This window comes from Pelodiscus sinensis, chromosome 1 (genome assembly GCF_049634645.1).
Source record: "Pelodiscus sinensis isolate JC-2024 chromosome 1, ASM4963464v1, whole genome shotgun sequence".
Classification (NCBI taxonomy): domain Eukaryota; kingdom Metazoa; phylum Chordata; order Testudines; family Trionychidae; genus Pelodiscus; species Pelodiscus sinensis.
The window spans coordinates 115,694,660-115,715,448 of NC_134711.1; the positions used below are offsets into that span (position 1 = coordinate 115,694,660).

General features: G+C 44.2%; 1 protein-coding gene and 1 long non-coding RNA gene across 4 annotated transcripts in view; one reads left to right on the top strand and one right to left on the bottom strand.

Moving 5' to 3' along the window:
* Positions 1-9,534, top strand: part of LOC112545500 (uncharacterized) — a 39,588-nt gene extending 30,054 nt beyond the window's left edge. The window contains exon 3 of the long non-coding RNA XR_012895930.1: positions 3,848-9,534. This is a non-coding gene — a long non-coding RNA (uncharacterized LOC112545500). The remainder of the gene's footprint in view (positions 1-3,847) is intronic.
* Positions 1-20,789, bottom strand: part of LOC102458761 (solute carrier organic anion transporter family member 1C1-like) — a 54,867-nt gene that overhangs the window by 18,270 nt on the left and 15,808 nt on the right. For 2 of the 3 annotated variants that reach the window (XM_014572622.3, XM_075897934.1), the window contains exons 2-6: positions 13,718-13,861; positions 12,702-12,843; positions 12,468-12,600; positions 10,377-10,507; positions 9,541-9,687 (exon numbers count right to left, since the gene is read on the bottom strand). In XM_014572622.3, coding sequence (XP_014428108.2) covers positions 9,541-9,687; positions 10,377-10,507; positions 12,468-12,600; positions 12,702-12,843; positions 13,718-13,828 — 664 coding nt within the window. In that variant the 5' untranslated portion in view covers positions 13,829-13,861. Of the gene's footprint in view, positions 1-9,540; positions 9,688-10,376; positions 10,508-12,467; positions 12,601-12,701; positions 12,844-13,717; positions 13,862-18,431; positions 18,798-20,789 lie in introns of those variants that run through there. The other variant, XM_006121283.4, reaches the window with a different exon arrangement.

Here is a 20,789-nt window from a genome sequence, read left to right on the forward strand (position 1 = left end):
ATATGTTTTAGAAATGTTGCCATACATTTTCAGGTCCCTCTCCTGCCTGTTACAATACTCAGGGAGATTCTTTCACTCACATGGAGCCCAACAGAAATCAAAGTAGCTTTGTATGGGCTACCATATATACAGGGCATCTCCACTATAAGTTGCCCCGATATACATCCGTTCCACACTAAAGTTGTTGATGTTTGTAGGAACCAGGGCTAGACGGAGCCATGGGCGAGCCAGGCAGCTGCCCGGGGCACCAACCGATGAGGGGCGCCTGATGGCATCTGTAAGGGGCGCGCGGCGTCCCTTACAGCTACCATCAGATGCCGCACACCTGGCTCCCGCAGCGCCCCGTGGCGCCTGCCAGCAGCGCCCTTCCCCCCACGGCCGTGGGGCCCTGCACGGCCTGGGCTGGGCAGCGCATGCGCCGAGCACCCTGGGGGCGGGCCCCGGACTGCACGCCAGCGGCTGTGGCTGGTGCGCGCATGCACTGTGCGCCCCCCCCCCCAGGGACCCGCGCTCCCTGGGGGGGCGGGCCCATGCCCCACGGGTGAACCCGCGCATGCGCCGTACGCCCCAGGGGTGGGCCCATGCCCCTGGGTGGGCCTGCGCATGCACCGTGCACCCGGGGGTGGTGCCACGCTCCCGGGCCCGGGGTGCCAAAAGGGCTCAGGCCAGGCCTGGTAGGAACTGATGCATTATAAGTCCTCCCATTCTCTGCTATAAGTCGTGCAAAACACTACCCCGAATTTGCTTAAATGGAAATCAGCCACTTTAAGTTGTTTCGCTATAAGTCCAAGTTTTTTGGAACATATTTCAGACTTATAGCAAGGACGGCCTGTACTGTATCTGGCAGGATCAGTGGCAAGATACAATATAGAAAAAAATATATCTCGGTGATGTTCATTAACTGAATGATACAGTCACATAGAGCTGAAAAGAAAAAAATAGATTTAAATCACTAAGACACATAGGCTGCGTCTAGAGTTTTTCCGCAAAAGCAGCTGCTTAAAGTTAAACATGTACTTACACACTTCATGTGGAGCCTAAATACAGTGATTTATAGTACAGGAAAACAAGTAGAAATATAGATTTATCAATGTATAGATAAAATACTTTGAATATGTCAGTCAACAATTAATATGCCTCTGTTTAAGTGTAGTTCAGTAAAAAGAATGTTTACGAAATGCAAATGAATGTGAGAATGTGCAAACCAACAAAAAGCTATGTTAATATTATTTATACAGCTCCAAAAATAGGCTAGTAGAAAAACAAGGAGACAATCCTGGCTCTACTGAAGTCAGTGGGAGTTTTGCTGTTGAATTCATGGGGGGGCCAACATTTCACCCAAGGTCTTTGCTTACGAACTAACCAGACATCAGAGACCAAGGACGGAGATGAGCTGCAACAAGAAGCAAATGAATGAGCAGGAAAGTTTAGTACAAACTCGTCAGGCCCATGCTTCACTTTGTTACACTGTTTTACAGTCTAATTTGTGGAATGCAGCACAATTTGATTTTATTTATCACTAGGTGTCATGGCTATACAGATTTTTTTAAACAAAGAAGCAGCAGCGCCAAAAAATTAATTTCTACATGGATGGCAGCGTTTCCCTTTCTCTTTCTCTTATGCTGCTCTGTAGAATTTTTGAGTTGTAAGGAACATAATGGGGGTAAAATTGTCAAAAGTGCTTAGATTCAAACAGCTATTGTAATGCTTAATGTTGCAATGCCAGCTCTTAGGGGCCCTGCTACCCAGTGGAATACTGTTCCCTGAGTTAGGTGCTCAAGCTCCCCATTGTAAGGAGAGAGCAAGACATCTAAAAAAGGGGTTTTCAGAATCCAGTAAATTGGGTAGAAAGCAATCTAAATTAGCCAGGAGTGAATGCAATGGAAAGGTGCGGGATTTAGATCTAGATTCTCAAAGATATTAAAAGCAGCGAGGAGTCCTGTGGCACCTTATAGACTAACTGAAGTGTTGGAGCATAAGCTTTCATGGGCAAAGACCCACTTCGTCATATGCATCTGATGGTTTGAGAATCATGCTTTGGGGCTGCCAGTGTTTTTGCTTGTGCCACAGCTTTGAAAAGCCTGTTAGCTAAGAGGTGGCATCCGGATTTGACAGCTTTGTGCACGCCCACTGGTGGAAGCTTAGGAGCCTACAGGGTCAGGTAGCACCTGAATGGTGTTTCTGAGAACATCGATGGCACCTAAAGGTTGAACTTAGGCCCTAAAGAGGCAGTTAGTCACCTAAGCACCTGGGTGAATCCAAGTGACCTAAGTTCCAATAATTTTCAGCAGGACTTGGATGCCTACATTACTTAGGAATTTTGAAGATGTTAATCTTGGAACAGATTTCTTTGATTTTCTTTTGTTTTTGTTGGTGTTGTTTTTCAATAGCAGGAAATAATCTTTTAGTGGGTAACAGTTGAAGACAAGTTATATTAGGCATGTCAATATAGATTTCAAGGATGGTCAATCCAATTATAACTTTTTCCCCTCTCACGTGGAGATTTTTCTAATCATTTTCTAAGTTGAGAGGCTCCTTGTTTTACAGATATCATTACAGGTTGTACCGCTATAAACTGGGGACTCTGGTTTGGCAACATCCTGCACTCGGGACCATGGATGTTCCAGGATCAACGAGTCCCAGTGCATTGTGGGGGGTAGTGGGCGTAGGAGCATGGTGCATTGCAGGGAGGTAGGAGCTCGGCCTGTGGCTCAGTTAGGCTGAGGGGGAAGTCGGGAAGGCCAGTGCACAGCCCAGTTGTGCAGGGGTAGCCAGGCTGTGGGGGGAAACGGGAGGCAGGAAGCCCTGTGCACAATCCAGCCAGGCAAACCCGATGGAGCAGCAGGGCAGCAGGTAGAGCTGGCATGGGGGGGGGGCGGCAGAAATGACTTCCCTTGATCCGACAAAATCCCTCATCTGGGACCAGTCAGATCCCAAGTGCGCTGGACAAGCTGGGCAAGATGCAGCCGGGGGCCAGATCCAGCCCACCTAGCACTTTGATCCAGCCCATGGACTGGTTGTGTTCTATTCATATCCTATGGCCCATGCCACCAAATTTCCTATTTCAGTGGCTCATGGCTTACGGTTGCGGCAGGGGATGGAGCCATGAGCCCTTTAAATAGACACAGCAACCCTGGGCAGCTGCTCGACAATGCAGCCCAAGCCCTTTGCTGTGTTTTTAATTCAAAACCTCTAACCCCAGACAGCTCTGGAAGGAGGCTAGTCCCCAGCCCAGCCCCTTCTGCCTCAGTTCCAACCCCTGCCAGGGGTGAATTTGGCCCCTGCTATGTACCAATATTCATTAAGTGCCCCCCCTCCCCCCCCCCCCCCCCCGTGAACGTTATTGCTCACCCAGGTCCAACCTGGACAATGATCACTCAGCAAATAAACAATGTTTCTTCTAATGGAGCCTCACACTATAATCCCATTATGCGGACTTCATTCTCCACATTTCAACAGTTCTACCTCACTTCCGCTCAGTTCACTTCACAGGAGAACCTGAAGTTACTGCCTAGGGAATCAAAATGAAATCTTGAGACAATAACAAAACTCGTGGATTTTTAGTGGAGCCAGATTTTATGCTTTCTATTTATTTACGTCAGTTTTACTCATCTGCAGTAAGAAAGCACCCACCAAGAGTTCTGTGCACTCCTGCCTATCTTCTAAAAATACACTAGTAAGTGAACCCACCTATCGGTATATTAATTGTCATTCAAGAATTACACAGTAAAACTTTAATATACATCAAACCATCAGCCAGATTTTGAAACAGATGCAACATTTTTCTATGTCTGTAGAGAAATGTATACCTAAGTTTCACATCTCCCTGTGTTTTTTATCTTTTAAGATATATTGAGCACCAATTTGATCTCCCCTGTAAATCGAGAGCCACTCTACTGAAGTAAGTATTGTTACACTAAGGTATGCAATAGGTATAAGAAAGAAAATAAGTTCATTTGTGACATTTTCCTGTCCAGTTCCTCAAAAGTTTGTCTCTCTCACCAACACCTCTTATTGGACCAAATTCTATCACCTCACACATCTTGTATCTCTATTAATTCTAATTTTTGAACAGCTATAATGATAGTCAATAAATGCTACATGCTTGCATGTAGAGCAGTGGTCCCCAACACGGTGCCCACGGGCGCCATGGTGCTCGTGGGGGTATTTGTGTAAGCCCGCCAAGTGCTCGGGGCTGGCCCCACCCCGGGCATGCTGCGCGTACGTGGCGCCAGCCCCAGGCACATGGGAAGCGCCGGCCCCAGGCACGCAGTGAATTGGATTCCCACACCCCGGGTACGTGGCGCATGGGGAGCGCCGGCCCCGGGTGTGCAGCAAATTGGCCTCCCCACCCCCGGGCGCACGGCTATGGGGGGGTGCTGGCCCTGGGCGCGCGGCTATGGAGGGCGCCGGCCCCAGGATTGCGGCCAATGGGCGGCCCTGCCCGTGACCACGCGGTGCGTGGGGTTGCTGGCCCCAAGCACATGGCTCATGGGGTGTGGCATATGCGCCGCCCCGCCCCCGGGCACGTGAGTGTTCCTGCCCCCTGGCGCCCGGCAGCTCCAAATGGTTGGGGACCACTGATGTAGAGAATCAATTCTTCAACTGTTATAAATCAGTGTAACATCACCTGGTCCGTATATTGTTTAATAATTATTACTTTTAATCAGTTTTAACATCTGAACACATCTTGGCTATTGGTTTCAATGCAAGCAGGATTAGACCCCTAATGCCTTATTAAATCTCACTCTAGATGTTTCATTCAGCAGCCTCTGCTCTGCAGAAGAAACAGAGGGCCATACTCCTGATAAACTGCAAATTGCTCCTCTTGCAGAATGTTAAAAGTAATGGATGGCTAAACTAATTAATTGTACAAATACCCAATTACAATTAAACTCAGCAGTTCAAAGGCATGTTGTTTGCTGAGGATAACAGAAGGCTTAGTGATTAGTAGAGCTATGAAGTGAACAGTAAACCAGAACAGCCCACCAATCATATTAGAAAGGATTACACAGGAAGTCTGACAAAGGAAACAGAACAAAGCCAGGCATTCAGATTCTGATTCCTCTTCCCAAACACATCTACATATAGCTAGGTAATAATAGATGAGATTCCCTGAATTACATTGAATAATGCCTTACTCCACAAAGCTTCCACTGAAGTCAATGGGCCTGTTTGTTTGGGGAATCAGATTCTACTCAGTAAGAATAAGGATGAATCATCATCAGGCCTATGGTACTTACTATTAAAATTACATAGATTAAAGGCTGTAATGAAACCAGAACATTAATAAAACAGGAAAAAATTCACCCATGCTGTAATGCTCACAAAATACATGACAGTGACTTAGCATCTGTGACTACTAGTGTAATATTGCTCTCACTAACGAGAAGTCCTGTGGCACCTTATAGGCTAACATTTATAGGAGAATAAGCTTTTGTAGGCAAAGACCCACTTCGTCAGATTGTTCTCACTGTTACTGTGCTCCTCTATCTCTTTCTTGAAACCGTCTGTGGTCTCTCATCATATAAAGCTAGTGCCTGCAAATGAACCTGCACATGAAGATCCCCGAGTCTGTGTGAAGTCCTACTGACTTCTGTGGGGCTCAGCACAGGTGCAATAGAGTGCTGTGAATTGCAGGATCAGGGTCTTAAATCCCAATCCTGCAACCATGAAAACTTTCTTTTGTGCATTATGAGAAGTTTAATTGGGGTCAATAGGTCTATTCATAGTGCATAAAGTTTACAATGTGTATAAAACTGTACAGGACCAGGCCCTTAGCTTGTTTGGGACAAAGCTCCCCTCACACAAATCTCTTCTCATTATTCTTGGCTACATTGTTTAACACAATGGAGCTATAATCTTTGACTGTGGAGCTGCCACGATAAAAAATATGTAAAAATAAACAGAGAGAGAGAGAGAGAGAGAGAGAGAAATAAATAATGGAGACTTTGTACTTATATGAGTAAAGGAAATGGCATAAACCTGACCCTTCTATTTTTAAGACATGTTACAATTGAGTCGTTAATTATTACATATAGTGGGTGCCATTAAAAACTGGACATTTACTCCCAAAGCAATGACAGCTTATGCCAGCTGTACTATAGATATCAGTGGGACTGCTTACACCAGCAAAATTATGCACCTGCTTCAGTGTCTGCAATATTGGAGCCATATTACTTAAAGTCACTGGCCTACCTCCTGTTCAAAGTATGCAGAAATTATAAAAATTGCAGCGAATGTTCATTTTCCACAATGGTGCCTCATGTATTAGAATTTTCCTGATTTTTTAAATGAATGAACAGAAAGGAACATGTTCCATCTAATATATCCAAATATGTTGGATTTCTGTTTCAGGAATCCTGCAAATATGAGGCATGTGAATAACTGTACTCACATGAGTAGTGCTGCTGAAATCACATGAATAAAACTCTAATATGAATAAGCTTTTGCAAAATCAGCTCTTCAGTCAAATTTGGGCTGCTTTGATTTATTTTACATATACACTATAAAGATTCAAATGCTAATAACTCTGTCCTCTTGGGCTCCCTTGTGACAAAGTCCCATGGAATGGAATGGGATGAATCCAGTAGGGTTCGGCAGAATTTATTAGTGAATGATCACCTTTCTATAGATTTTCTTTAAATGAAATAAATAATAATAATAAAACTCATAGAATTCTATGCCAGGGATATCATTTTCTATTTAATTGTAGTGGATGGGTAAAAAGCTACAAAAAGGCTTTCATTTTCCATTGAGTTCTATAACATTTCAGATGTTATACGTATTTATAATTTGGATTGCTGTAACCACCCAACAACTACCTTTTCCTGGACATCCAGCCATTCAATTAACTAAATTGCCTGTAAGGATTAAAACCATAGGTAGTGGGTCCTAGAGAGTTTCCAGAACTGCTAGGGCAGCAGGAAATATTGGCAGGAAACCAGGAGAGCCAATGAAAAGAGTGTGGGGTTTTTTAATTAGAAGTAGTGACCTTCCAGTTCCAGTCTTTGTATTTGTGTTACCAGAGCAGAGGTAGAAGAGATGAAATGAGCCCGGAAAACAGACATGGAGGATTCAGCAACATCCATGCCTAGGGAAGAACTAAACCTTGGAATAACAAATATGTGAGTAGAGCAGGGATTGTTTAGATGTGATCAGATTATTTTCTTTATTTTTGGGTTTGTTGGGCTTCTTTGTGCTGCGCATATGTACAGCTCCTTCCTTCCTTACACTAACTTTTAAACTGAATCCCAAGGAAGCAATTCTCTGTGCTTTAATCTTTCTTTTTCAGTTGCTCTGTAACACCTAGCAATCAAGTATGTTTTACCAGTATGTTTTGTTTTGTTAATAAAAATCACCTTTTTCAGACCATGATCTTATACCTGTGTCCTAAATGAAAGGCGGTTCTGTGTGCATGTACCTAAGCCTGAAAAGTCAACTACTATGAAAATTGGAGAGTTTTTTTTAAAGCTCTGTCCAGGGAAAGGGTTAAAATGTATGAGGGTACCCCAAAGGAAGAAATTCCCAAAGGCATCTTTAGGTTCTCAAAAGGGGTTTGCATTTGGATGTTGGCAGCGTATTATCCATGGTCAGGGAATCTGTGACCTTGGGGAAAAGCAGTTAGTGGCATGGTATTTTAAAGTCTCTTGTGGGCCCCCAACTTCTGCATATAAGGCTGTCTACACACAGTGGGGTTTTTCCAGGATAAGCCCCACCGTGACCAGAGAACGCATTTGCTCTTCCACTTTTTTGCGAAAGTGCAAATGCGCTCTTTCGGAATCCCTGTCTTCCTTATTCCATCAGGAAGAAGGGCTCTTTCGAAAGAGGGGAATTTTCTGAAATTTGGCCCAGTGTAGATGGGCCAAATTTCGGAAAAGCCTCTTCGGGAAAAAAAATCGGAAAAAGCTGTAGCTTGACCTAGCCAAAGTGCCAGAATGGAGAACAGCCTTGACACACCCAATTGAGATCAGAGCTACATTGTGAGAGGCACAGTGCAGAAACATAATAAGAGACTACTCCTACCCCAAAAAACGTACACTCTAAGTAGACATGGCAGACAAAGGAGAGAAAGTGGAAGTGGACGTGAATGCACAGAGGTGATGTTATTTGACCAAGGCCTCACACAGATCTGTGGTCAAAATTTAATGATAGGCTTGAGTGGATTTTTTCCATTAGAAGACAATACTTATTAGGCACTAATATGGCATGGATGAGTCTTGTACATCAAATATGCAGAAGAGTATTGGAATGAAAGATGATCAATAAGTGGGATTTACAGTTTGCAGGAAACCCAATATTTCAGCACTTGGTATAATCCCAAATTAAGATGAAATGTGAACATGTCAAAACATTTAATGGAATGAAGGTATGAAAATGTTTGACTCAGGAATGTCTGAAGCATTTCTGGTTTCCCAACCATTTTTTTTTCAGTTTATTGGCCCAAAAGAAAACGTTTAGTTTCAGGTTGATTCAATATTAATTTCTGGGTCTGTTTAAGGTGGCAGAGCGCCTCATGCTGGTCCCATTGTAACTGCTCCTACATTTCCCTGATACACCGTGGTCCTTCTTGTGACTGTAGTGGGACTTTTGGAAATGGGACATTTTTTGACTACTTCGAATTAGAAAGTTCTGAGGCGATTATGAATATCTTCATAAAGGGAAATAGGGAATTAGTGGTTTTGTACAGCCCCATTCTGAATATTCCACATCTTTCTATCTACGATTTTTCTTTCTTCATCCTTAAGCAAATTCAGTTTTCAGTGGCTTTTGGTGCAATATCATCTATTCTGTTCTTGCTGAGATTAGTATAATATGCTGATATTTCCATAGCCAGTTTATGTGCCATCAAATTTATTCTGATAAATTGCTTAGCCATGCATCAGCTGCATAGATTATGGTTTAGATATAGTAATTAAATGTATTAAGCTGGTTATGAATATGTTAATACAGTTGGGAGTCTCTCCCCCCGGTCAATAAGAAATCCAGCTTCCAGAGAAATGCCCATTAGCAGTGATGGGAAATGACATCCTAACAGGTGATTGAGTATGTCCCTGCCTGACACTAGTGACTTTTCCTGAATTGCACAACATCGCAAAACTCAAATTGCTAACTGTAAACTTTCTGAAAGCTTTTTATAATGTTAAAAGTATTTTCATTAAGGTAGGTTATTTGGGGAAGGATGGCTAAGAAGAGTTTGCCCTCTAAAGCAGTGACAATCTGTGGTTCTAGAGCTAAACATGGCTCTTCATGGTCCCCTTGTAGAATTATCAGGGTAAGTCTCTGCTATGCTCTAGTGTTCTTCTGTCAGCCAACAAATTGATGCATGTTGCAAAAGACCCTGAGAGGGAGAGAAAGGTGCTGATTGAATCCCTTATCCAAAAGATAAGACTGGAACTTACTCAACATTCCACTCTTATCTTTGTAAAGTGAGGAAAGAATACAGAATATTGCCAAATAAATGCTTGTAGTGTTCTAGTTTTGATGCAGACATGTTTAAAAGATTGCTTTTGGCATTGATATTGTGCATTAACTTATTACCTATGTAGAATGCTGAGTTTTCTTCTTTGGCAAAATCATCAACATATGAAACCCCCAGTGGCATAATAGGTGCTTCACCGATTCCACGTAAAAGGTTCCCCATCATTACAAACATCCACAGATAGGAGCTTGCTACTTTTTCACAACCTGTAGGCAAAAAAACATTTTTGGAAACAGAGCTTTCAGAAGAACTTATTTGCAACAGAATTGAAATGGTGCCTTTTGAACAATGGGGGGAAACACCCATAATAAACGTAATCACTGTTTTCACAATCTGCTATACCCTTGAGGTCCATTTTATAGCCAGCCATTCAAGAGAAAGTCTTGTGTGTTCTGATAGAATATTTTGACATGAAAAATGTCATTGGATTGCAGTGAGAGGACATTTTGCTGGCCACAAAATGGGGCTGGGGAATGGAGGCAATAAACTTGCAATCAGGAGCATTTACTCAGACAGATAGGCTTGCTGAAGTCAAGGCACTTAAGAGGGTGCTTAAAGTTAAGCACCTGCTTAAGTGCTTTGCTTAATCAGGACAATGGGTATGTTTTCTTTGGATAGTCTCCTTCATATGTTAGTGGAATTACAGAAAGTTGAATATCTATGTAAATAATAGGAGCTTCTAATCTGGATAATAGGAATGCTACACTTAGCTCTTTCTATTTTCTCCTCAGTACATATAAATACGGCTTCCATTAAATTTGGGGGATGAGATGGGTGTATGTGACTGGAGAACATGCCTCCCCTTAGTGATTTTAATCTTATGTTTTCCAATAAAAAGAGAATATATAAAATGAAGCTAAACAAGAGGGATTCCAATTACAGAGCTTTGGCTTACCAGAATTTTTCAACTCCCTAGTCATTTCCATGGAATTGAAAGTTGGATGATATAAAGGTAATGCCAGAGAGCACGCTGATAAACTTGTAGATGAGTTGTCCTCTGTAAGCGGTATTCTTTCATAATTATAACTGGAAAATAATGGTGTTATATGTAGATGAAATACTAAAGACTCATCTCTTAGAAATATTGTATGTAAACGTGATGTTCATGGAATTACTTTGTCTATTTATGAAGACAGAGTTGATAGACAACTAACTGTGGCTTGGGCGAGTCACAGCTTAGTGCTTCCTCAAAAAGAATCGATAGTTGATGCACCCTCATACAGGATTCTAATGTTGTCCCCAGACTAAGGGAGCTATAAATGGTTACACACCCAGTAAGCCAACCTTGAGCATAAGAATTTCAAATTCAGTTGTGACCACTCACAATCCAGTGTCTGGCTTGGCTGCACATTCAAATAGCTGTATGTTTTTAGCGAGAGACTTTGTTCAGCGGATTCAAGAGACAACCTGGCATTGATGGAGTTTGGTAGAGTCCAGGGTTTCAATATACTGACAGGCACATTGTTATTTTTAGAAGGAATTAGTACAGCATGCAGTAAAGGGGACACCCGCTGCCCCACAGTGGAGGGGCCACTTGCAGAGCCCTGTTGAGAGGAGCTAGGCCATGCTCACCCCTCCCTTCAGAAATCAGTGGAAGGGACAGAAAATGTAAAAGGTAGGTATGGGAGCTCAATTTGGTTGCAGCTGTTGAAGGAGCCAGACACCTCCTGCCTGCCACTGGCTAATATGGTACTAAGGACTAGCTGATGCTGCCAGAGCCACCAATGTACCAAGTAACAGTTGCTGGGATTGCCGCTGGCCTTCTACCCAGATGACTCAGAGGAACCCATACAGGCCCAGGTACATCCAGCAGGGGAGATAGGAAGTAACAGAGGGGAATAGCCTGCAATAAGGTTGGTGTGTTGCAGGGGGATATCTACCGGCCCAGTGGCAGCCCACTGCACCACTGTCAAGGACCTGGGCTGGAATGCAGTGGAATTAGGTGTGCCCACATCCTCCCTGCCACCCAACCCAGAACTACAAGCCAAATGGGACTTGGCTAATTCCCCAACTGTGAGCCATGCCTCACGACATAATGAGGTGGAGTGGCATCCCACAGACCTCGAGGGGGGAGAGGCCACCACTAACTCACTACACAACCTCTACTAATTTGATGAAAGACAATATGGTCCATGGCTCATTCCCACCTGCCCACTGGAGGTGTGGGGAAAGGTTTATCTTTCAAAGCTGTATGGAGATCATCGATTACATTAATACATCCCTCACTGGGAGGTGCCATGCTGTTCTCAGAGACTGCTGGCCCTCTGCATTTTCCCAAGCAGAGCAGAGGTTGGGATCTTTTCTGCTCTTTGGTCCACATAGCCCCACTCAGTATTCCTACACAATCTTCCTTTTATGGCATCTCCTCTCTAGGTAGGCCTGTTCTGGGGAGAAACAAGCCTCTCTCATTGGCATTGCCTTCCCTGATTTCATTCCTTCCAGTGCCCTGGTTGTCCTCAATGGCAGTTGTAAGGATAGGAAAGGGGCAGAGCACCATACAGCAGCCAGGAATTAGTGCTTTCTGGCAGCTGTGTACAGACACCATTGAAAGACCTCTGGCTAGGCGGATGAGGACCAGAGGAGGGCCCAGAGATTCAAAGCAGGCCAGAGCTCCTGGCTGCAGTGGTGGTGGTGGCAGCCAGAGCCCTGGGCCCTTCCATCTGAGCCCCCACTCCTTCCAGAAGTGCAGAGCCAGGAGGGCCCCCCACCTTGCTGAGGGGCCTGTGCAGGCTGTTGACTCCCTTGGCTCTGGCTGCCTTCATACCACAGAACGAGGCAAGCTCAGAATAGGGCCTTCAGTAAGTCAGAGAGTCAATGAATACTAAAATATCATGCCCTGCTATGCTACTGAAACCATCCCAATCTTTGGGGGAAACCTTAATTTGCCAAACCAGTTCTTCAGCTTTTCTCTCAGGTGTCCTGTAGAACATTTGCTTCAAAAGTTGGAGTTTAAATGGTACAAAATGTAATAATCAGCCATAGTTACCGTCCCATTAGGAAGTGAGGCATCACTGATAAAAATGCTCCAAATGACATGATGAGACATCCAACAGCAATTACTCTGGGCCGGTGAACTTTTGGTCCAAGATAGCTCACCAGAATCATCACCATTAAATTACCTGAAAATATATATACAAAGCTCCTATGAGAATAACTGCCTTTAAATAAATTGTTCATTAAAATGCTCATCCTTTTTACTTGCAATGGGAAAGCTACCTACCTAACTCAAAGCTTCCATCAATGAGGCCGACAATTGATGAGGGAATTTCAAATCTCCTTTCAATTTGAGTTGACATACTATTCATGTAGCTTCCAGAAAATCCTTTGGCGAAAAAGGAGAATGCTAGCGCCCCAAGAAATAGCTGAAGAAAAGGAAATTGAGTGGGTTAAGAACCATCTCTCCACAGTGATCAGATGGCTCAGGGGATCAGAAATGAAATACAGACATTAGGGGTGTGTCCACAGAACAGGACTTAACTCGAAATAAGCTACGCAAATTGAGCTACATCAATTGCGTGGTTTATTTTGAAATAGATTATGTCAAAATTGGGAGCGTCTACACAGCACTTATTTTGAAATAGAGCACTTTCCCTCTAATTTCCCTTACTCCTCATATAATGAGGGTTATAGGAGTCAGAGAAAGAAGTCCTCCAGCTTGACAGTATTTCGACATTATTTCGAAATAATTACCAGCTGTGTAGATGCGGACTAAGTTATTTAAAAATAACATTACCATGTAGACACATTAGATGTGCTGTTTGGGTGATGCCTCCTTTCATTATTTTCCTTCAGTCAACAGCTTTTACTTTATAATTAGCCTGGCTTTCAAATGCTCACACTTTGCGATGAAAAATGTTGAGCTTGACCCCCTGCCCTGTTTTTATGTGCAATCTGAGAAGGGCTGCTGGCCACAGGGAGAATGGATTCCCTGCCTGCATTGTAATCTTTTCTGTTGCCTTCTCTGGCAAGAGTTTCCTGTCTAAAGCTATTTAAATGTAATAATAATAAACATAGCCGTAGTTATTGTTATTATTTCCACTCTATTTCTGATGCACCCATTTCCAAGATTCAGGCTGATCCTAAACCCATTGAAAACTTCCATTGACTTTACACTATTTATTAAACTTTATGAAATGTTACTGCTTTTATGGTCTGAATACAAACCCAATGAAGAACTAGCACACTGAATTCACAATGCTTTTTAGGCAATTAAAGATTGAGCCATGGTCTTTATACCTTTAACTTAGAAAAATAAGGATACATTCTCTTGATAGGAAGTGGCTCAGTACTTGTGTCCAGGAAACGTGGGTTGTCTTTAGATTGGTCAGGAATCATTCTTGTTTCCATGATGTTGCTCTTCTAGATTGGATACATGTCTTCCTGTTTGGAAAAACTCATAAGTTATCATTTATATTGCATCTTGTAATACCTTCAATTATTTAGATAATAGTATAGTGAATACACTTATAAAATTTGCCAACAATATCAAGCTGAGAAGGATTGCAAGTGATTTGGAGGATAGAATTGTGATGATTTGGATCACAGAGATCCCGTTGTCAGCTGGAATGCTGATCTTACCACTGAGGCCACCTACCCGCCCTCTGGGGTGCCCTATTACCATGTCCTGCTGGGCCAGAAGCTCTGGTCTCTGCCAGCAAAGCCACAGAGTTGGGATAACAGCCCCCACAGAGTAACACAGATGCTGATAAAAGGAGCACTCAGATGATAAGAAAGGACTCAGTTACAGGGACTTGACAACACCCTAGGCACAGCCAAAATAAATCCATCTTACTCTGTATAAAAGTTTTACACAGAGAAAGCTAATGGAGTTCTCTGCCTTTATCAATGAAAGAGAGATATGCAGAATAGCTGATTCCTTGCCTCCCAGGTAACAATTATTTACACTGGATTTGATAATAAACAAAAGTGTTTTGTTAAATAGTTAAATAGATTTAGTGATTGCATGTGAAAGCGGACAGATCAAAATAAGTTACTAAGAAAAATAAAGCAAAACATGCTAGCTAAGCTTAATGCATTATGAGAAGTTGTTACAAAGCACATTTCTCACCCTAGTTCTTATATCAGATGCAATTTTTCAAGTCAGAGCTATCTTTTTCTCTGACCTGGGCCCAGTAATGCTCCTCCACTCTTCTCATTACAATTGTTTCTTGCTCCTGCCACTGCCAAAAGTGAGCGTGTGGGGGGTGCGATGGCTGCTGCCATGTAGCGCCAGACCCCGCCCCTGATCCCCAACACCGCATGCTCAGGGGACAGAATACCATGGATGGGGAAGAGGGTGGGATGATGGACTCCTCCAACCCCCACTGGCCTGCTGGGAGTCTCAGACTGGACTGTGCAATTGCTTCAGCTGGAACTGGCCAACGGGACTGAAGTTTTAAACCCTTGGCATAAGGGAAAACCAGGGACATACCCAGAGCAGTGCTCAACATTCCAACAGACACACATCACAGCTGAATCAGCTGAGGTATTGGGCACAGAATATTCTGCATGGATCCTGCAGGAGTTTCTGCACATAGTAAGGCCCCTGAGGATAAGAACTCCAAGAAAGAAAAGATATGAAGTTCTACCTTAATGAGGCTGAGAATGGCAGTACTTATCATGGATGTTGTACTCGGACATATTTTTGGGGGACTCATTTGGACCCTGCTGTTCACATGTATAATTTTCTGCTTCTCTTGTAGAAATGCTGAAGACTTATTCTAAACCCAGACCATTGCTGTCAATATGTGTGTCAGGCATGTTGAGGGCATAAAGTATTAATGGCATGGTTTGCCACACAATTCAATTGAAAACTGGGAGAAGTTCAGTGATAGGTTGATATAGAAACCACTAAAGTTGTGTCTGATAGGCGAGGACCTTGCCCTCTTAAGACCTCAGATTAACTAGCACTTTACTATTGGATTTCTACTAAAACTTTTTAATCCAGCCAATCCCCCGTTCCATATTACCCGGGCACTATTGCTCTAATGGCCCAGTGCACCCATTCCAGGCTAGTAGAGCCCAGCCTGTAGCTTGCTTTCTCTTTCAGTCACTGCCTTGCCTGGCTCCGGTTGCAGTTTGCCTAATGTCTGTGTGCTCCTGTGCAGTTCCTCCTCTCGTCTGTGTCATTGACAGTCTCCTGCACAGCCAGCCACACACTCACTGTCAGACACGTGGGCTGTTGCCTGCCTTGCCCTTCTATGCCCTCACACAAGAGATCATCACGGCCTAGCAGCTACCTACTACCTGAGCGCCTCAGAGTTTGGCTCACAGCGATGTCCTGGGATGACAATATTGCCAGCATAAGAGTCTGACCAATATAATGCTATCTGTTCTCTGTGTGCTGAAATTACTGGCATCATGAGTTATGGTTTTTTCCAGTGAAAGTGTCACTTCTTGGTGTTATGTATGCAGCCTTCTTCTCTTTTGTTGTTGTTGTTTCTTTGTATTTCTCACTAGCAGGCATTGCTCCAGGTTATCCAGACCAGTCACCACTGCGCCCTTTCATGAGACTTACCCAATTTCCATCATGTCCTTTCCTGCCTCCTCTTTCACTAAAGTTCTTGGAGGCTGTACCAGCCATAAGGATGTTCACAGGCCTGTTCTGGCTGAGGGAGATGGATATAGATGCATTGATTTGCTCTGGCTAACTTAGTTATGCACTTGCCAGGAATAGAATAGCCGCACTTGTTTGGGATCCCAGCAATCATTTTAGGGCTTCTAAAAATTCATGGTGACTGGTCAGCCCCTTAACCATGTCCCAGCTCTACTGCATTGTTCCTGTCTCCCAGCCAAAGGATGACTCTGCTCCTTTTCTGAAAATTCCTAGGGTACCCAGAAAGATCAAATTTCACATCTTAGCCACCCAAACTTCTAATTTCAACAGTACAGGCAGTCCCCGGGTTACGTACAAGATAGGGACTGTAGGTTTGTTCTTAAGTTGAATCTGTATGTAAGTCGGAACTGGCATCCAGATTCAGCCGCTGCTGAAACTGATCAGTTTCAATAGCGGCTGAATCTGGACACCAGTTCTGACTTACATACAGATTCAACTTAAGAACCCCAGGCATCCCCAAGTCAGCTGCTGCTGAAACTGATCAGCGGCTGATTCCAGCCCGGGGCAGGGGCTTCCTGTAGTCAGCCACTGGTCAGTTTCAGCAGCGGCTGACTTGGGGACACCTGAGGCAGAGCAGCTGGGGTGCTGCTGGGTTGGTCCAGTAGCGCTGCCGCTCCTCGGCGCTACTGGACCAACCCAGCAGCACCCAAGCTGCTCTGCCCCAGGCATCCTGATTCAGCCGCTGCTGAAACTGACCAGCAGTGGCTGAATCAGGACGCCTGGGGAAGAGCAGCTGGGGTGCTGCCGGGTTGGTCCAGTAGCGCCTAGAGCGGCGCTACGGGACCAACCGGCAGCACCCCAGCTGCTGTACCACAGGCGTCCGGAGCAAAGCCACGGAGCACGGAGGCAGCGGGACAGCCCAGACGCGCCGTGGCTGTCCTGCTGCCCTCGGGCTCCGTGGCTTTGCTCTGCTTTGCTCCCCGTCCCCCTGGTCTGCAGACCAGGGGGACGGGGAGCAAAGCGGCGGAACACGCGGGCAGCGGACAGCCCAGACGCATCTGGGCTGTCTGCTGCCCACGTGCTCCACGGCTTTGCTCTGCTTTGCTCCCCATCCCTCTGGTCTGCAGACCAGGGAGACAGGGAGCAAAGCGGCGGAACACGCGGGCAGCGGACAGCCCAGACGCGTCTGGGCTGTCAGCTGCCCGCGTGCTCCGCGTTTTTGCTCTGCTTTGTTCCCTGTCCCCAGGGAGCAAAGCGGCGGAACACGCGGGCAGTGGACAGCCCAGACGCATCTGGGCTGTCTGCTGCCCGCGTGCTCCACGGCTTTGCTCTGCTTTGCTCCCCATCCCTCTGGTCTGCAGACCAGGGAGACAGGGAGCAAAGCGGCGGAACACGCGGGCAGCGGACAGCCCAGACGCATCTGGGCTGTCAGCTGCCCGCGTGCTCCGCGTTTTTGCTCTGCTTTGCTCCCTGTCCCCCTGGTCTGGCGGAACGGGGAGTAAAGCAGAGCAAAGCCCCGGAGCACGCGGGCGGCGGACAGCTAAGACGCGTCTGGGCTGCCCGCGTGTTCCGCCGCTTTGCTTCCTCTCCCTGGTCTGCTGGAGACCAGGGAGAGGGAGGGCCCCGTTCGTAACTGCAGATCCGACATAAGTCGGATCCGCGTAACTCGGGGACTTCCTGTACAAGTTTTGGGAAACGTTGGTTTTAATGGCAATTGAAGCTAATCATTAACAATTAGATAGTAAATCCAATAAGCATTCACAGTTTGAGTTTAGATAATTAATGTATTGTATTCAAATCTACTCTGGTCTTAATGAGACCTGAGCTGAAAAATTGAATCCTCTGAAGTAAATGAACTTTGTGCCCTCTTATCTTATACTGATGATTAACTATGTAGAATAGCAGGCTCCTTAGATAAATAACATTTAAATTGGGTGATCAGATTTTCTTCTCCAAATTTTTACTGCTATTGCTGCTAGGCTAAGGATTCACTTTTAAATAATAACAGACATTAAACTCTATGTAGGTATTTTCCTGTTCTTCATAGAGAGACAGTAATATTTTTAGTGAACCACATGTAATAATAGCAATACTAGTGAACAAACTAGGAATTCAATTGGAAAACAATTGAATTATTTATGTAAACAAGTTTTTTAACATCAGCTGTCCACAACATTTGTCTTTTTTACAAAAAGTATATTTCAGCTTAGTTACACTGCACCTTTGTATTGTGTGGAGTTAAATAGTCTCTTCCATATTTAAGTGAATCCAACACATGGAAACCCAGTGTTACTTAGTGTTAGGTACACCTTCCCCCCAAAGGTAGAATTTAATCTTTTTTTTTTTTTAAAAAAAAGGGAGAGAAACTAAGAAAAAGTGAGAAAAAGGACTTACTTGTGTCACCTCTGTGTCAGACCCTTTCTTCTCAGTGCTAGAGAATTTTGGGCAGGATGCCAGTGTAACGTCACAGCGGGAGGGCTGCCGTCTTTAAAATGTAGTGGATACTCCACAACAGTCCTAAAACTCGGTGTTTTGGATTTTTTACAGATATTTCATAACTTTTCCAAAGTCAGTGAAGCAAAACCTTTTCAAAAGAAGGCAATTTTTTTCAGTGGCCCTAATCTGGCATTCTGCCTTCTGGAGAACTGCTGGTACCAGCCTCTTCCAGGCAAAAAAACAATTTTTTCTTCATTATTCTTTTACAGCATAAATGCTAAAGCTGCATTGAAAACCTTCACACCCTTAAACTCTGATAGCAGTTTGATGACCTATGTGAAAGGACTTTGAGGGAAATGGCTCATTTTCTAAATAAGTATCCACAACCTTTTTAAACACTCTAACTTGCATTAATTGATACCCCAGCTGAGTGTCTGAGTAGAGAAGCCAAGACTGAATTAGTCCTAGTGATCAAACTAGCCCTTCACATCTGAAGCTCCTGGTCCCTAATACAGCCACTTTGCACCATGCCTATAACACAAAGTTGCAGCAAATTTGCCCTACTAGGGAGCTGAAGAAAAAGGAATGTGCCTGGAAAAAAGGGCATGGCCAGAGTACTGATATACTCAAAGTTACTGACTAACATAACAATCCCAAATGAGTGTTAGAGCAACTTTGAGGCTGTTCTAACTTACTTCAGGGACCAACCAGGGATTGCAGGAAACACAAAGGTGGGTCCCCCTTTGTCCTCCTATATGAGCCCATTTATTTGCAGTTAATATGTCTCTCTCACACATGCAAATCTGCCCTGTTTAGAACATCAGCTGTCAAATCCAGTAGAGCTCTTACATTCCTTGAACCAGCTATCAGCATGCTTCTTCTGAGTTGAAGCTTGTACTTTGCAACTACAAATACTAGAAGCTATTCTAGCTCTTACTACAAGACTATCAGAAGAACAAGATTTTATCAAGGCTTGCAATTATCTGGTGCTATCTTTTGCCCAAAGCCAAAGAAAACTGAACCACAAAAATTGATTTTCTTTCCCATTTAAACCCCTGATTTTTAAATACACTGTAAGCATATAATAAAAGGAGTTTTCCCTTCTCAGTAACATCTATGTCCCTTCTAAAACACTGCAGCTAGGGCAGCGTGCTTTTACCAGGTGTGGATAGATGTGCTAGCTTGCTTGAGATAACGCACTATAATATCAGCATAGCTGGGGGTAGCATAGACAGCAAGTTGGCTTAGACACCTGAGTATGTACCCAAGGGGTCCAGGTGAGCACATATGTGGGAAGCTATCCTGACACCATGTGGGCTACCCCAGTTACTTTTTAGTGGGACAGATTGCTCGAGCTAGTGCATCTCTCTACCTGCACAGGGAAACACGTAGTTGTAACCTGCACACCTCGTATGGTTCACTGTCCCATGTAGTGGCACTTAGACTACTTACAGAGAGCGATAAGAATAAGGGAGCTCTGCAGCCTAAACTGCAAATTAGCTGGCTTTATAGCTCAAGCTGTAGAGACTTCCATACTAAGCTTTAGAGGGCCTAGGTTCAACTCTGGGTGGTGGCAGTTATACACACATCCCCTAAGACACTCTGACTGCTACTCATAATTAGCTTTCTTCACACACATTTGGCATCATCTGCTGGGAGGTTGGCTAGTGGTTAATTTGACTCATGAACTATTTAATATGTCAATAATTTAATCCAGAAATATAAATGCAGTTGTACCCAAAAAGACATTTTAAGCATTTCAATGCCAGCATATTAGAAGGTAAGGATAAAAATCTAGTCAGTCATGTTCACAGCTCTATCTGTGTCTTGCCTGGTAATGGATTGTATATTATATTATCATGTTTTTATTTAGTATATTTGATTATTTGCTGTGCTTGATAGGGTATCAATGGTGGTTTTTTCCTTTAAAAGATATTCTTTAGGAATGATTTTGGGGATGTTCAATGGCCTGTATTATACATACTAGAACGGTTCTCAAACTGAAGGTCACAGCCCCATTTTAATGGGTTGCCAGGCCTGGCATTAGACTTTCTGGGGACTGGGGCCAAAGGCCAAGCACCCCAACCTAGGTGGTGGGGCTCAAGCTTCAGCTCTCACCTGGGACTGAAGCCCTTAGGTTTCAGTTTAGCCCCCCATCAAGGGCAATGGGGCTTAGGGGGCCTCAGGCTTCAGTCCCCTTTTCTGGGGACTTGTAGTAATTTTTGTCATCAGAAGGGAGTCACAGTGCAATAAAGTTTGAGGTCCTCTGGTCTAGAGTATCATAATGCTGCCTTCTAGTGTTGGACTCTATGAACT